At 49.4% G+C, this 15,875-nt stretch overlaps 1 protein-coding gene across 2 annotated transcripts in view; it reads right to left on the bottom strand.

The window, feature by feature from the left end:
• Positions 1–5,453: 5,453 nt before the first annotated feature.
• Positions 5,454–15,875, bottom strand: part of WISP1 (WNT1 inducible signaling pathway protein 1) — a 28,941-nt gene continuing 18,519 nt past the window's right edge. Inside the window, exons 3-5 of one of the 2 annotated variants that reach the window (XM_012648028.1) lie at positions 11,044–11,298; positions 7,810–8,003; positions 5,454–6,125 (exon numbers count right to left, since the gene is read on the bottom strand). In XM_012648028.1, coding sequence (XP_012503482.1) covers positions 5,826–6,125; positions 7,810–8,003; positions 11,044–11,298 — 749 coding nt within the window. In that variant the 3' untranslated portion in view covers positions 5,454–5,825. The remainder of the gene's footprint in view (positions 6,126–7,809; positions 8,004–11,043; positions 11,299–15,875) is intronic. The other variant, XM_012648029.1, reaches the window with a different exon arrangement.

Here is a 15,875-nt window from a genome sequence, read left to right as displayed (position 1 = left end):
TGCTATGCAGACCTGGTGTGCCCAGAGGCTGTTTTGCCAGCTGGGGATCTATTTCTGGTCTCCTAGCTGTTTGTTTTGGTTTCGTCCCCTGCCCTCAGGTTTCAGCAGCAGTCAGGAGGCCAAGTGTGCGCTGAGATCTGCCAAGTGTGCGCTGAGATCTGCACGTGCAGTATCTGTCCTTGCGCCTTCTCAGACAGTCTCACTGTGAGAGTCAGCGGATTGGTTTCTAGAAGTATCCCAAACCCAATCGGCTTACGTATGTGACTCGGGCTTCTTAGACTGCGTGGAAACCCTTCAGTGGTGTCCCCGAGGAATCCAAGAACAGAAGGTGAGGCTTGGCCTTGTGGGGTTGGAGATGGCATTGGGGAGGGGGTGAGTGAGCAAATCAGCCTCCTTCTTTCCAAGATCAGATTTTTCTGCAATGCTAAAGCATCCAATGATGGCCCTAACCTAAGGGCTACCTGGCTTTTCAGTTCTTGGACTTGAAGCCAATAAGGTCTTTGTGTCTCTTAGGGGGAAGAATGTAATTGGCCCAGCTTTACTCAGGTGTCCGCTCCTTGTCCAATCAGCTGTGACTGGGCTCACATTGCTCCTACCCCCTTGCCCTCGCATACATGCAGCAAGTGGACTGGGTAACTGACGTGGCTGTGCTGGGTGAATTGGAATATCCTTTGCACAATTAAATCCATTGACAGCCAGCCTCACGGTGGCAGAACATGCCCTTCCTCATCCCTGCTTCGAGAAGCTTTTCCTGAATGCTCCCCGGCAGAAAGGGTACATCTAGCATTTGCCATGCACATCACCCACCGTGTGTGTCCCTTCCTTCCCAAACTAGCGATTCTCTACTTCTCTTACCTCCAGGGCCAGCGCACTGCCAAACACATAACAGGAGGATTGTGTTAAATAAACAGATGCACACTTCCCCTAATCATAGCAATACTTAGTGCACATCGTAGTGTCTTTCTTCTTTTTATTCTTTGTGGGGAGGAGTCATCCTTGCTTCATAGATAAAACCAAGGCTCAGAGAGACTAAAAGGCTTGTCCAGCCATTTCTAAAATGGATTTTATGCCTTGCTGCCTTTTAAAACAGTTCACTGAGCACCTGACTCATGCTACCACCTACTGAAGCCTGGAGATTGTAGAACATGAGTTAGTTCCCAGGACCAACGAAGACCGTGGATGCCCACAAGGTTTTAATTAACTGTGGGGGCTGTTTGTCTCTCCATTAAACAGTCCCACTCAGACTTGGGTGACCTGCTTTTGTGATATCTCTTATCTGGTTTTTAAATTTTTTTACCCCCTTTGCAGGCAGGCTGACGTTTTCTCATTGCCATCAGTAAGCCTGCTTCTAGCAGCTTCCTTTCCCTTTTTATGGATTGAAGTAAGAAATCCACATTGTGTGAAAAACAAGAGCAGTGAGGTTTAGAGTAGAGATCTGAAGAAAGGCTTTACAGAATATAATGTATGAAACAGTGCGTGGGCTTTATGCCAGTTTATTCATCTCCTTACAAGTCATTTTTGTTCAGTCATACATTTAGAAAGAACCCAGATTCAACTAGAACTTGGACCTCTGAAACAGAGGATACCTTTGCATTTTCATTGCTTCAGTGGAGATGATGGAGAACATTGGCTTCTCTGCTGTATGCTTTCTATAATAAAGTGCTTTATAGTAAAATACTCTGGCCATTCCCTCCAAATCCCATTTTCCCAAAACTGCGGCGACCTGATATCCTCAGAAATGTTCCCAAAGTCTACACATTCATCTTAATCTGAGGCATCCACAGGACGTCACGATCTAACTTCAAATTTTGAAAACAATATGCTTCAGGCTAGGAGTGTTCTTGGAAACAATTCATGTGACAATTACTTTCTTTTTTTCTTTATTTGGAATTGAGTCTCCTCTTGACTTTACTTATAAAAGCTTCATGTGTTTCAAGGGGTAGTGGATGAAGGGGATTTGGCCAGGGGGTTTCAAAAGAGTCACTCACTTCATCTGCGTCTGTACATACAGCTGAGCATGTGTTATGTGCTGTGCTGAGAAACACAGAAAGGTTTAACATGTTCTCCCTACCTTAAAGAATCTGAGTTTTAAATCAAGTTACAGCATAAAAGGAAAACAAAAAAAATCAAAAAATTAGGAAGAGAAAAAGCCTATGATTAAAGTAAAGCAGCATTCAACTGAATATTGGCAATACTTTTTCCTTATATTTGCTATTTTAAATAAGGGCTAAATAAGTTAAATATGCAGACACACATATTGATGCTAATTCTTACTATGGCCTTGTTGATTACCCCCAGTTTATGAGGAAACCGAGACTCAGCTAGTAATAGATGTGTTTATTAAGTGCTTCCTATGTTCTAAGCTCTGTCTTAAAATTTTGCATGTAATATGCATCCAAATGAGAGGTAGGTACTATATTTCACAGCTGAGGAAACTGAGGCTTAGATGGGTTAAGTGAGAAATTTCAGTAGGAAATAAAGTGTACCAAGATCCACTTGATCTCCAAAGTCACAGCTGTTTCCATTGTGCTGTGCGGTCTCTCTTACATTTCTTTTTACTCGTCTTGGTTCCTACAGCAGTCGGCAATAGATGCTCTGTCCATGCAGCCAGCCCTTACTGCCCCAGTCCCTGACGTGTGCCTGTTTCTGAGCTAGGCTCAGAGGATGCAGTGATATCCCCTGACCCCAAGGTACCCACAGTCTAGCTGGGGATATGGAAAGGTATTAAATAAATAAGTGAATGAAATGCTTAAAATCCATTCTATATTTACATCACTTGTCTTCCAGCCTGGATACACTGGCTGCTCTAGTCTTCTCTGAATTCTGGAATTCATGTTTCTAAGTCCATCTCCAAACTTTTAAGCCATTTTTGTTTCCATATATAAAATATCTGGGACCTCATTTCCACCATCTGGACATTTATCAAACACACACAATGTTCCATCATTTTCTCATAACAACTGAATACACAGGAAGAGCCACCGAACTCAGTAAATGACTTTGCTGGTGATTTATTACTTTAAGGAGAAAAGCTGTAAACAGAGAATTTAAGCAGTGAAAACCCTTTACTTTGAGCAAACATGCTCCACGCTACACAAATCATGAGAAAAATGAGGACTTGTAAAACATGACAGATTGCCCAAGTGCTATTTTTCCTCTACTGGGAAATTCTAAGACATTTCTTGGTATATATTTTTTAAGTCACAAAAATGGCAGTAGGAATATTTAAATATTAAATCACAGTTTGAAAATAGATCTATACATACATATATACACACAAACACATATATATGTGCAGAGATTTGCAGCTGACCGTTAGGACCATTTATGATTCCCAGCTATGTGGGGTTATTATCGTCATGGTCACTTTGCATCAAGACAAGTCTGCAAAAAGCAGTGACATAACTCAACATAATAGTCACGGGCTAGTTTACTTGCCCGCGATATCCCTACGGATACACAGCACGATGCTAGCGAGGCTGTACACAATCCTATCATTTGAATCTATTTTCTTTGATCACTCTCCGAATCACTTTCAAAGTTAAAATTGCAGCTATCGTCAGTAAAGCACCTCTCATAAAGGTCATACCTTTGGATGTTAGGGGCAGGATAACTAGGCTTAGTGTCAGGAGAGATGGCTCAGGTGTCAGACGATCCCGGTTTTCGGTCCTGGTCTGCTCTTCACTAGCTGGTAAGACCCTGAGCAAATTATTCAACCTCTCAGAGACCCAGCTGTCTTTAAATGATGATAACACCATATTCTGTAGGTTTGCTATGAGGATTAAATGAGATATAGCACTAAAGCAGGAGACCTGGCCTGTGTGAAGGGCTCCCCAAATGCTTGCAATAAGATTTAGCAAGAATTAGTTTGGTGAATTCAGGTCTCCCTCCCTCTTCCACGCCTAAGCACATCGGAGCAATTCACTCCAAGTACTAATGCTGGTTCTGATTTGAAGGAGAGGATGACCTATAGAGGATGCATGGACTTTTGTCTATCTCATTTTTTTTTTTTTATGCTTAGGTAACTAAATTATCAGACAATCAGATACTCTTCTCTTGGGAAGGGGGCTAGAAAGAATGATGAGGGAAAAGGGATAGCAGGAAGTCACTTATTCCAATATGTTTTCCTATTCTGACATATTTGGAAGCTCTATAAAGAGAAGGAAAATGCAAATGATGAAGTCTGTCCAACTTGGGTTTGAATCCCAGCTTCCCCATTTACCAGCTGGCTGACTCAGGTCAAGTTCTCTTACCTCTCTGAGCTTCCGTTTCACATTTGTAAGAACAGAAATAATAATGGGAATTTCTCAACATCGTTGCAAAGATTCAATGAGCTAATGTATGTAAAGCACTGAGAACAATGTCTGGCATATAAAAGGTGCTAAATTAAAGAATTATAACAGTAAATATTATATTTTACTAATAAAATAAATAATAGCCTCGTTTCCATGAATAACAACCTTTTCTTCTTTTTAGCTTCAACTCCTTTTGGCTTTTAACCCTTGTTAAGTATTTCTGTTTCTAAACAACTGGTAAACCCCTGTCTTCACACCAGAAAACTGGGCCGTTTTGGTCACAGACACGAAGGCTGAAAGGTGGGTTGCTGAGGCAGAAAGAGATGTGTCCTGGGCACAGGAACTCTTGGAGTCCCAGAGCCTCCAGCTTGAGAGGCCAGGCCGGGCGGATGCAGAGTGGGCCCACTTCTTGGTATGATCACACCTGACCTGGAACTGTCTTGGTCATTTCAGGAAGGTCTGGCCTGGTCTGCATCTGGGGCTCTCGAGGCTCCATAAGAACAGAGGAATGTTCCAGGGCACCACTCTCAGGGACCAGAGATGCAAATCCAGGGGCTCCGCCAATTCCCATGAGCCCCAGGCAGGGAGAAGGTGAGGATGCAGGCAAGAGCCTGGCCGACCGCCCGAAGCCCTGGCAGTCAGCAGCAGTCCAGTGCTCAGGTCAAGGGCTCCTTCTGAAGTGGGATGGCCTTGCCCTGTCCTGGAGCAGTAACTGGGGGCTTTTCCCATCAACAAGAACGTTTATCAAATTGAATTTCTGACTGGGATGAACTTAATCTATACCCTTCACAGTGTAGGGGTTAAAAGAAACTTAACCTCAACAATACCCAGATACCACTTGCTATTAAAAATCAAAACCAAACAGCCATTCACTTTACTTGGCAAGTGTTTGGTGACCTCGGGGAGTACACATTGTTGGAATCAGAGATAGTTCTGGTATGCTGAGGTCAGAACTGTCCATTAAGGTGCCACTTGGCAGGGTCCAAATAATAGATTAGTCTACTGTTCTAAATCCCATCTATCCTTTGGAAGGGACCCAGACAGTCTTGCAGCCTGGGATATAAAGAGGGAGTTGGGGCGGGAGGGGGCACAAGGGCAACATACGTAACCTAAATATCTGTACCCCCATAATATGCTGAAATAATAATAATAATAAAAAAAGAGGGAGTTAGGGTACTGGCTATCTATTAGATTCCATTCCTTGGAACTTAGGCAAGATCCAGCAGAACTTCGGTGACTTGGACAGGCTGGATCAGGCCTGGGTCCTGTCCAGAAAGGCTAGAGACAGGTGTTTTCTTTGTAGTGAACGCCGATGCTGCCAAGGAAGAGACCATACTGTGGGCCTGAGCAGCACCATCATGGGCCGTTTGGGTAGTCAGGGACAGGACAGGATTCCAAGGGACCTGAACAGGGTAACTGAGTGAATGGGAAGTGGATAAAATAAGACTCAATGGTGCAAAGGTACAGCCACAGAGGGCTGGCACCTTTGCAGGCATCCAGCCAGGCCCAGGGCCCAAGATTTGTACCTGCCTAATCGGCAATTTCTGAGAAGTCAGGGTAGGATTCCAAGTCAGCAAAGATGTCATTGGGATTCCTACAGCTCAGGTTGCAGAAGCAGGCATTAATCCACAGGACCTGGCGGGAGAAGCCAGGCCCATCGGGACACTGGAAGGAGACGTCGATGGTCTTGGACTTGTATGGGATGCAGCACCTGTTGTCCATGCAGACCCCACAGTACTTGGGTCGGTAGGAGCGTGTGCTGACGCAGCCCGCGAGGGTGAAGTTCATGGGCGCCTCTGGCTGGTACACAGCCAAGCACTTCTTCTCAGCCTGAGAGACAGGAAAGGCACTGTCAGTGGGGATGTTCAGAGGAAGAACAACCACCTTCTTCCCTCCAAGCCCTTGGTTTTTACCTTCTGACATGTCACAGGAGCACTCCACCTTACTTTCAGAACCACAGCATGTTCAAGCAAGGAAGGGCATTAGCAAATAGAGTGAGAGCCAGCGAGATTACACAAAGGGGAACTGAGGACCACGAGGAAATTACCTCGCTTGGGTTGTATCCATGGCCTGCGATTTCTCTTCTGTCCTGCATATCTGCCTTGCCAATGCCCAATTCGTCACAGTTTCACCAACACGGGAAGCCTTTTTAACTCCTTCAGTCAACCAAGCTCCCTGGCTAGTTAGTCGCAGAGTCAGCATCAGAACTCCATGGTCAGGGGACACACTTTACCCTCATCTCCCCGTCCTCGGCCTCCCACGGTCTCTCACACAGTCTTACCATGCAACTTACTCTACTGGATCGACATCCTTTAAAGGACGCTCCATCCTTCCATTGGGCTATGAGCCCCTCAGACTTGGTGCCCTTTTTGTGTCTCTACAGTCTTATTCTGTGCCTGCTACATAGTAGCCACTTACCAAACTTGTTGGATTAAGAATTCTTGGGGTCTACTTTATCCTCGCATTATGCTAGATGCAGGCTCTCTGGGGGCATGAAGCTTATACAATTGGGCAACCCTTTTAGGACACATAATTATGGACATGAAATCGGGAGGAAATTCTGAGCCTACAACAAGGAACTTGCATTAGCTTTGTGGCAGATAGACTCATCTCACCTAGCTCGGGACCATTCTCCCATTTCTCCTGCTGCTGGTACCTTTTCCACTTATGTTTTCAGTCGAGCGATGTCTACTGAGTGCCTACTGTATGCCAAGCTCAGAGAATGCAAAGGCTAGCAGGACAGAGAAAAACAATTGGAGAGCAGGAAGAAGAGAGAAGAGGAGAAGAGGGAGAAGGAAGAGGAAGGGTGGATCCGGGTGACCGACACAGAGATGATGGGAGAAGCTGCCAGGGGATAAGCAGCCATGCTGGATGTCAGAAGAGAACCACAGGAGCTAGATTATCTTGTCTCCTGGGCAACCTTCTCCTCAGCATTCCACCGGAGCTCCAAAAATGGAATCAGTGCTGAGATTTGTTTTGTTTCGCTTTGGTTTTGATTTGGCAACAGGCTGACCAGTCTTAAGGCATGAGTGAGGAGGGCTTGAGTTACGTAAATAAGATCTGTGTCTAAGACCTGGGGCCTGGGGCTCAGAGACGGGAGGAGATTGGTCACAGTCACACACTATTAATGCAGACAGGCCTTGGACTCCAGGGTCCCGAGCCCCATCCAGTGGTCCCCATATAACTATGTGTTGGTGCAGGCGGGAGTGGGCAAGCAGGATGGGAATTGGTGAGGGTCTCTCGGAATCACTACAGAAGAGTGCTTCTGAGGGTCCCCGACATCTCTCCAGAGTGAGCTTGATTCTAATAATATAGTAACCACCAGAGCTTCCAGTGAGTGGAATTCAGCCTAGTAACACACATCATCCCAAAGAACTCTTACACCAAACCCACCCGGGGGGCTTAATTATTCCCATTTTATAAAAGGTGTCCACGAGAACGTTCAGGAGCCAGACCCAAAGCCAGGTTTGCCTGCTTGTTAAGTCCAAGATGCCTGCCGCTGCCCTGGACCCACCTTGATGAGAGGCCGCATGTCCACCTCGCACGGCCGCAGGTCGCACAGGCGGCTCTCCTGCTCAGGCTGGCACCGGGCGTTGACGTTGGAGATCCGCGTGGAGACCCCCAGGCCACAGGTGGTGGAACAGGGGCTCCAGGGGCTCGTGTAGGCTATACAGTTCCTGTGCCACGGCTCCACCTCGTCCGCAGCTGCTGGGTGTGGCACCAGATTCCCCATGAGTTTCCAGCCTCTACCAGCCCCAGACCCTCATGTCACTGCACCAAGGTTTGGGGTCCCCAAAACTCAGAGAGAGAGAGAGAGAGAGAGAGAGAGAGTGTTTGGGTGTCCTTCCCCACAGGAGGACAAGTTGGCTTATAACCAGGGAGCAGAGAATGTATTTTCAGGTCCTTCTATTTCTCTAATCAAGAGAAGCAGCATGGAAGCTTGGAAGGAAAACCATCTTTAGAGACAGGTGGACACAAGTTCAAATTCCACTCTATCACCTACAAGCTGTGTGATCTCAGGTAACCCACTGTGGGCCTGCCTCCTCACTGAAACAGTTAATATCTTCCAGTGGGCTGGCAGGACAATAAAAAGGTCTGGATTTTGACTGATTATGTATCTTGTTAAGTACTGAGAATAGGAGGTAAAAAGACATTGTTGAGCTTGGTACAAACCCAGCTACTCAGAAGGCTGAAGTGGAAGGATCCCTTGAGCCTAGGAGTTCTAGCCTGGATGAGAGAGCAAGTGGAAAAAAAAAAAAAAAAAAAAACATTGTCCCTGTCCCTGCCTCTGCAGAGATTAAGTTTATTTGAGGGGAGTTCAAAGGTGAGTACCTACGTCCTAATACCTAACATTTCGTCTCAGTAATGCCGAGAGCATGCTGGTTACAAGAACATACGGGCTCCAGAGTCAAATTACCAGGGTTCTCTGATAGCACTGCCGCTTACTAGCTATGTAACTTCCAAAAAGCTGGCTCAACCCCACGCCTCAGGTTCCCCACCTGCAAATGGGGTTGCCAACAGCATGTGTCTCCCAGGGCTGCGGTTAGGCAAGATGACTTCACACCTGTGAAAGCAGCCAGGTTGTCCCTGGCCCTTAGAAAGCTAACTCTCGGTCAGTGTATGGTCACTTGACTGTGGCCACCAACTCAACCACCCACTGCTGGGTGGCTCTATGAATACACGTATCCCCAGCGTCTGCAACGTGGCAGGTGCTCACTCACTGCCTGCAAAATGGAAAATGGTGGTGAGCTAGAGATGGAGGCAAGTAAAGAGCCACAAGACAGAGAACTGCCCCCGGAAAGACAGAACAAGACGCACGAGAGGAAGAGCCGCAGAGCGGGCCGGTCCCACCAGACCCACAGGAAGCCAGAGAGGCAGGAACATGCAGGGGGGAGGGATGGAAAGACAGAGAAAAGAGAGAGGGAGAGAGAAGGAGAGGAGGAGGGGTAGAATGAACAGAGAGATGGTGAGAAAAGTAATAAAAGCATGGAGCAGGTCGGGAAAGAGAAAGGAAGAGAGAGAAACACAGGTGAGAGAGGAGAGATCTAGCTCGACCAGAAGGAGAGCGAGAGAGAGAAAGTCAGGGCCTTACACTCAGCCCTCCCAGCTGATAGGGTGCAGCGAACATTGACGAATGAATGCAGGAATGTCTGAGTTTAAGAGGGAGAGGGTGAGAAACAGAGGAAAGAAAGGGAAGCATCCAAGGACAGAGGAGGGGCTGGGCCTGGGAGCGTCTTGGGAGGCAGCCAGGAGCGATCCGCCTAGGAGGATAAAAGGGCTTTGGTTTCTGGGTCACTCATCTAGGCAGGGGCTCTGTGTGTGCCAGGTCAGAACGGGGTCACTGGGCCACACACAATGAGCAGACAGCTTCTGCCTCCCTGCTCCCCTGGTGACCCTTGTGTGGTCCTCCTGAGGAGACAGTGGGGGGACAGCTACCCTGGGACTCCTCCCATCCACACAGCACTGCTGTTCCAGCTGGCAGTGTCTGGAGATGTCATTAGTTGTCACAACTCGAGGGAGGGGTGCTACTGGCATCTGGTAGGGAGAGGCCAGGGATGATGCTAAGCATTCTCCAGTGCATAGGACAGGCCCGCCATGAAGACATGTCTGGCCCAAGACATTGCCAGGGCCAAGGTTGAGAAATCCTGCCCTACACAGCCCCTGAGCAATCTAATGCTCTTACAATTTTTGGAAAATTACCCCATATTTTTAGAACTCCCAAGCTCTATTGCCATTTCTTCACTTCTTCCTGTCCGCTCTCCTAGCAGACATTTCTCTTGAAATGTCCTCATCCGCTGTCTGCTCCTGGTTTTCCTCTCACATCTCGATCCTCCTCTCTGTCTCCTCCCATCCCATCTCCTGTCCACCCTTCAAACGTCAGCCTCCCCAGAACTTGGCCCCAGGCCATCCCAGTAACACCACTGTCAGCAGCTCCAAGCAGATGGCTTCCTGCCCCCACCGGACACTCCTCTTCATCCTCCCACAGGCAGGGGGTCTCTAACTAACCCTGTCGCAAACAAAGCAGGTCTGCTTCACTCTGTACGTGCTCCCTCTCTTGTATTCTAGTCTAGGCAATGAGGAGTCCTGGGAGTCCTCCTCTACTCCTCTTCCTCCTTCACCCCAGGCATTGGATTGACACCAAGACCTTCAGTCTTACTCAAGCAATGCCCCTTTCATCTGCCTCTTCCTCACCTCTCTACTCCCACTGCCCTAGTTCAAATCCTCATTAGCTGATCTATCCATCAGTCTGTTGTTCATCCATCCATCCATCCATCCATCCATCCATCTATCCACCAATATGACAAACAATGATTGGGTACCTGCTAAGTGTCTGGCACTGGGCTAGGCTCCAGTAAGAAGAAATGAGACAAAAAGACATCTCTACTCTTGCTCACACCTCCCCTCCCCAAGTTCCCACACACCCACCTTTCCTCCTTCCCCACCACATCCCTAAACTCCTTAGTAGGATAATAATGGCTGCATGTGTAGGGCTTTGTTCTTTAGAACGCACTCTGTTTTATACTCAGAGTTGCCTATGAGACAGACAGGACAGAAGATATTATTTCCATTTTACAGATGGGGAAATAGGGTCCCAGGGGAAATGTGACTTTCCCAAGGTCACACAGCTAGTAAGTGGTGGACTGGGGAATGACACCCAGGCATGAATCATTCCCGGGTGGTCGGAGCTCCAGGAGGTCTGCAAGCTGCCCTCAGGGCCCGCCCACGGCCCACCCAGGCCAACACCCACCGAAGGTGTCACGTGGCATGGTCTTGCGCGGCCTCCTGGCGTCGTCGTCGCACACCCACTGCTCGCAGCAGCGTCCGGGCACGCTCACCTTCCGCGGGTGGCGGCACCAGAGGCGCGGGGGGCGCGCACGGAGGCACAGCGGCGTGCAGCCCACCGCGCCGTCGATGCACGTGCAGTTGTACTTGCAGTTGGGCTGGAAGGACTGGCCGTTGTTGTAGCGCACCCCGTCTAGGACGCAGCCCACGCCGACCACCTCTGCCAACACAGGCGGCGGCGGGTCAGGCCCAGCGGGCGCGGTCCCCCGGCGGAGCAGGGCTGACTCGCGGCAGCCTCCCACCCTGGACCACACCCCAACCCTGGGGTTGTCTCCCAACACGCGAGAGGGGTGGTGCTGCAGGGGCAAATGCAGGGAGGCAGAGAGGGCTGGGCACAGCGGAGGGACGGGCCTTGGGTGGGACTTCGGCACAGGGAGGGCGGAAATTCCTCTACAGCGGCAGCCAGAACCCACCCAGTGACATCCGCGCCAGTCTCTGTGGGCTGAGCACTGGGCGAAAGGATACAGCATCCCACAGGTGGGGACCCAGGTGGCCTGCTCCCTGTAGCGTCCCCAGCACCTGGCACAAAGCCTGGTACCGCCAAACACCTGCCGCTGGGACTCATGGGTCTGAGGGAGGCAGGCATGTAAAACAAGCCAGGACACCCGGAAACAAACGCTCCATTCACTCAGTGCACATTTATGGAGGCTTCTAGTGCTGGGGATTGAACAGTGGATGGAATAGACAAAAGCCATGCCCCCAAAGAGCTTACAATGTGGTGGGGGGTGGCAGAGGAAAGACAGATCCTGTAGTGCTGGTGTTGATGTTGACGGTGACAGTAGATGGTGACAGGTGTCTGGGAGAAAAGGGGGACAGGGAGGCGGAGCTGGGAGTGGAGGGCAGTTGCAAACTCAAGTAAGGTGGGCAGGGAAGGCCTCGCTGAGGCCATGCCGCTGCTGCACAGGCCTGGAGGAGGCGAGGAAGTGCCCGTGCCCCAGGGAGGAAACTTCCAGGTGGGGAGGAGGCCACCTTAGGTGTAAAGGCCTGAGGTGGGAGAGGCCTGGGAGGGACAGGGGGCCAGGTGTTGGGGGGAGAAGGAGAGGAGGTCAGAGGAGGCTTCCTCCTAGGCTCAGAGGAGAGGGCAAAGCTGTGAGAGCCTGGAGCCATGCCTGGCACACAGGGGGTGCTGGATAAGCGACAGCTGAGTGGGTGAGTGAACTATGCTTACAAGGACACTCATGGTGCTGAGCTGAGAGGAGACTGAAGAGGTCAAGGCTAGCACCAGGGCCACCCAGGAACCCAGGCGAGAGGGCGAGGCCCAGAGCCAAGAGGAGAATGGTACAGCTTCTAGACAGATTTGGAAGGAGCTGCCAGGACTTGCTGATGGAGCGGGGAGAGGAGAGGGATCAAGAATGACTCCTAGTCCTGAGACCCGAGTCCTGGAAGGAGGGAGATGCTCTCTCCTCCTAGCAGGAGCAGGGTTTGGGGTAGGTAGACTCCAGTGTCCTTCATTAGGCGTGAGATGCTGGGCTGACATCCGAGTGGCCATGTGGAGTTGGTTATGCCAGCCCGGAGCTCCAGGGCAAGTTTGGGGGCTGCTGGGCCAGACGTCACCCCTGATATCACGTTCTCTCTTGAGAACAGCTTGTGGAATACAGGCAGAGAGCCTCTGGGTGGCAAGAGTGTTGCCGGAGGAGGAGCATCTGGAATCTGCAGTCTACCAATAATTCTGTCCTGTCCCCTGGGTTTGCCTAAGGGTGGTTATTAATAATAATAACCCTGATATCGAGCAGGCAGGAAGGTTTTGTAAGCACTGTCTCTGTGATTGGGCACTGGCTCTCCTCCGTATCATGCTTGTTACGTATTTCACTCCGTAAGGAAACACTATCACATTGTCACCTTCATTTTCCATACAGCAAAACGGAGTCGCAGCAAGGTGAAGTTACCGGTCCCAGGTGACCAGAGCGGGAAGCAGAATCTCTGTGTGAATGTTGCTGCTGCGGCTACTGTTTTTCCTGGGGGTGGTTATTGGGCTGGTGCAGAAAGGAAGGACGCTATTTATTGACCCTCTGATCTTGTGCCAGGCACTATCGGATATGTTATTTCATTCAGTCCTCCCGGTCGCTTCACGGGGACAGTTTTATTTTCCCCATTTGGTGGACAGGAAAGTTCAGAGAGGTTAAAGGACTCATTTGTTCAAGGTTATGAAACTGGCTAATGATAGAGCTGGGACCCAAACCGGGGGATCTGACCACAGCCCATGTCCTCCCACCAGACCCCAGTGGAAGAGGGGAAGTAGCAGGAGAAAGAGCAGAGGAAGTGCTGGGTGAGTCTCTCCTCATTGCATTCTGAGTCACCCCTGCCCGCGCCCCCGCTCCAGGATGGTGTGTGTGTGTGTGTGTGTGTGTGTGTGTGTGTGTGTGTACGCGCGTGTGCATTTGTGTGTGGGAGAAGGGGGCAAGAAGGGAGAGGGCTAAGCCCACAGCTCTGAGCCCCTGCATGGAGACTTAGGAGGGAGAGGTCAGTACGGGTGCCTGGAGTCCTTCGCTTCTCACCACAAGCTGCACAAGGGAACCGCAGTGGAACCCGGGGAGCTTTATAAACTTCTGCTGCCCACATCATGCCTCAGGACGTGGCGGTGGGCTTGAATCTCAGTATTTTTCTTTTCTTTGCCTCAGTAGCTGTTAAAGCTCCCCGGGTGAACCCAGTTTGCAGCGGAGGTTGAGAACCATTGCATCTAGAAGGTGCTGCTACAGTCTCCGGGGGGCTTTGAGTGGGGAGGAGGGTGGTGCTGCTGCTGCTCTGGGCAGCCTGCCTGCGACAGGCTGGTGGGATGCCCGGTGGCCGTGATGGCCCCATCAGCAGACTCAAGAGTTTCCTCCTCATTCACTTTTCTTTCTAACCAATCAAAAGACCTGCCTGCTCCTGGCGAGATGGTGAAGCCAGTTTCCTTTGCCGCCTCCTATCTAATCTCAGACTTGCAAGTCCAGATGTGACCTGGTTAGCTTTCGTCTTATTGAAGGACTTCCAGAAACTCGAGTCACCTTGCTCTCCCATCGGGGCCTTCACTCCCCTCAGACACACCCTCAAGCACTGTCAGCCCTGTGGGAACAAGGACAGTGGGTCATGCCTTGTTGTAACCCCATTTTTGTGTTGTCACTCACCTATGCTCATTGTGTGAATAATCGAAGGATGGATATGAGCTGGGCTGAGCCCTGATCTTTACTGGGTTCCTACCATGTATCAGGCACCTGGCATTTCAACCACCAGAGAGGCAGGCTTTCTTTTTCACATTGTCCTTGATGAGAAAACTGGGCCTTAAACGGTTAAGTAGCTTGCCTAAAGTCACAGTACTAGTTAGCGATGATACTGGGATTTGAACTCAGGTTGTCTAGCTCCAAAGACCATGCACGAGTTTACTGCTTCCTCACTCTTAGACTGCGGGGTCTAGTCCTGGAACTAGACCTTCCCCCTCCTCTCAGAATGACCATGGACAAGACAGAGATAACTTCTGCAAAGGAAAGTTAAAACAAAGCAAATAAAATGAAAACTAAGAACAGCCAATCACATTGTTTTTTTGCATTCCCCTGTTTATTCCTTAACAACCATGTGAGGCTGGTTTTATCAGGCTCAAGTGATGTGCCCACAGTCACGTAGCTCGCAAGTGGCAGAGCCAGGCCAAGTCTGTCTGCCTGTAAATATGATCTTTCCAGCAAACCACAATGCCCTCAGGCCTGACCCAGCTGCATTAAATGTAGAGTAGTGTTTGTACAACCGAAATAGCCAAACGGTCTAATTCAGAGGTCACTCTCTGCCCACAGATGTATTTAGTTTGGCCCACAGAATGTTTGTTAAAAGATTTCTGAATGCATTGCCAACATTTACAAACAATACACAAATCTGGATTTCTGGACTCTTTTGAAAACAGAGTAGTTTGGACAAGACCTCGCTCTTTTACCGTGGCTGGGCACAGCAGGGCCATCTCTGATAGCAAGAGCTCACATTCGGCAGGTTGCCGTAGTCCCCACTGTCCTCTGTTTGAGCTGTACATGCCAGGGTTGCAATTTCTTATGTTATTACCGGACTTGTCATGGCCTAATTACAAGCAAATATCCAAGGACAGATTTAGCCTGTCCTGGGGATTGTCCGTTGGCTGAGCGGACCATTTGCCGAAAGACTGTCTATTAGAGGGACCCTTCTTTCTCTTTTCCCTCTGGCCCAGAAATGCCTTCTTCTTCTACCTATAGACCCTTCCTGGACTCTCCTCTTTCTTCATTAGGGTCTCATGAATTCAGAAACTCTGGTGGCGTTTCTGGGAGCATGTTCGGTGGAGCACTAGCAAGGTGTGTGTGTTTGCATGTGTGTGCACATGTGCATGTGATGTCTGTGTGTGGGGGGGGGGATGTGAGGTCAGTGGATGAGAATCCACCTGGACAAGAGCTCAGTGTTCCTCTCTGCTAGAAAAGAAAAACCTTATTACGGAGCTCATGATAGCTCCCTTTTCAGAATTTAACAGTGGACACGAACATTCAAAGCCTCTGAGAATTTCTGTAACTCCTATTTAGTCGTATTTATCTCAAGCCTACCTGACCAGCGAACCCGTGGTAAGTGTAACACCTATTACAATCTCCTTTGGACCATAGTTTTCGCTTGTTTTTTCCAAAGAAAAGGACAGGAAATGCACAGAGGCAGGATCCAAGAGGCAAAGAGATAGGGGTGGGGGGTGGGGAAGGTGGTTTTCAGGCCCCCCACGGGGAAGGCAGGCAGGAAAGGCAGTTTCTCGGCCCATACAACCTC

This window comes from Propithecus coquereli, unplaced genomic scaffold, assembly GCF_000956105.1.
Source record: "Propithecus coquereli isolate 6110/MARCELLA unplaced genomic scaffold, Pcoq_1.0 Scaffold28, whole genome shotgun sequence".
Classification (NCBI taxonomy): Eukaryota; Metazoa; Chordata; class Mammalia; order Primates; family Indriidae; genus Propithecus; species Propithecus coquereli.
Note: the sequence above shows the minus strand (reverse complement) of the source record. Positions and strands in the feature narration are given on the sequence as shown.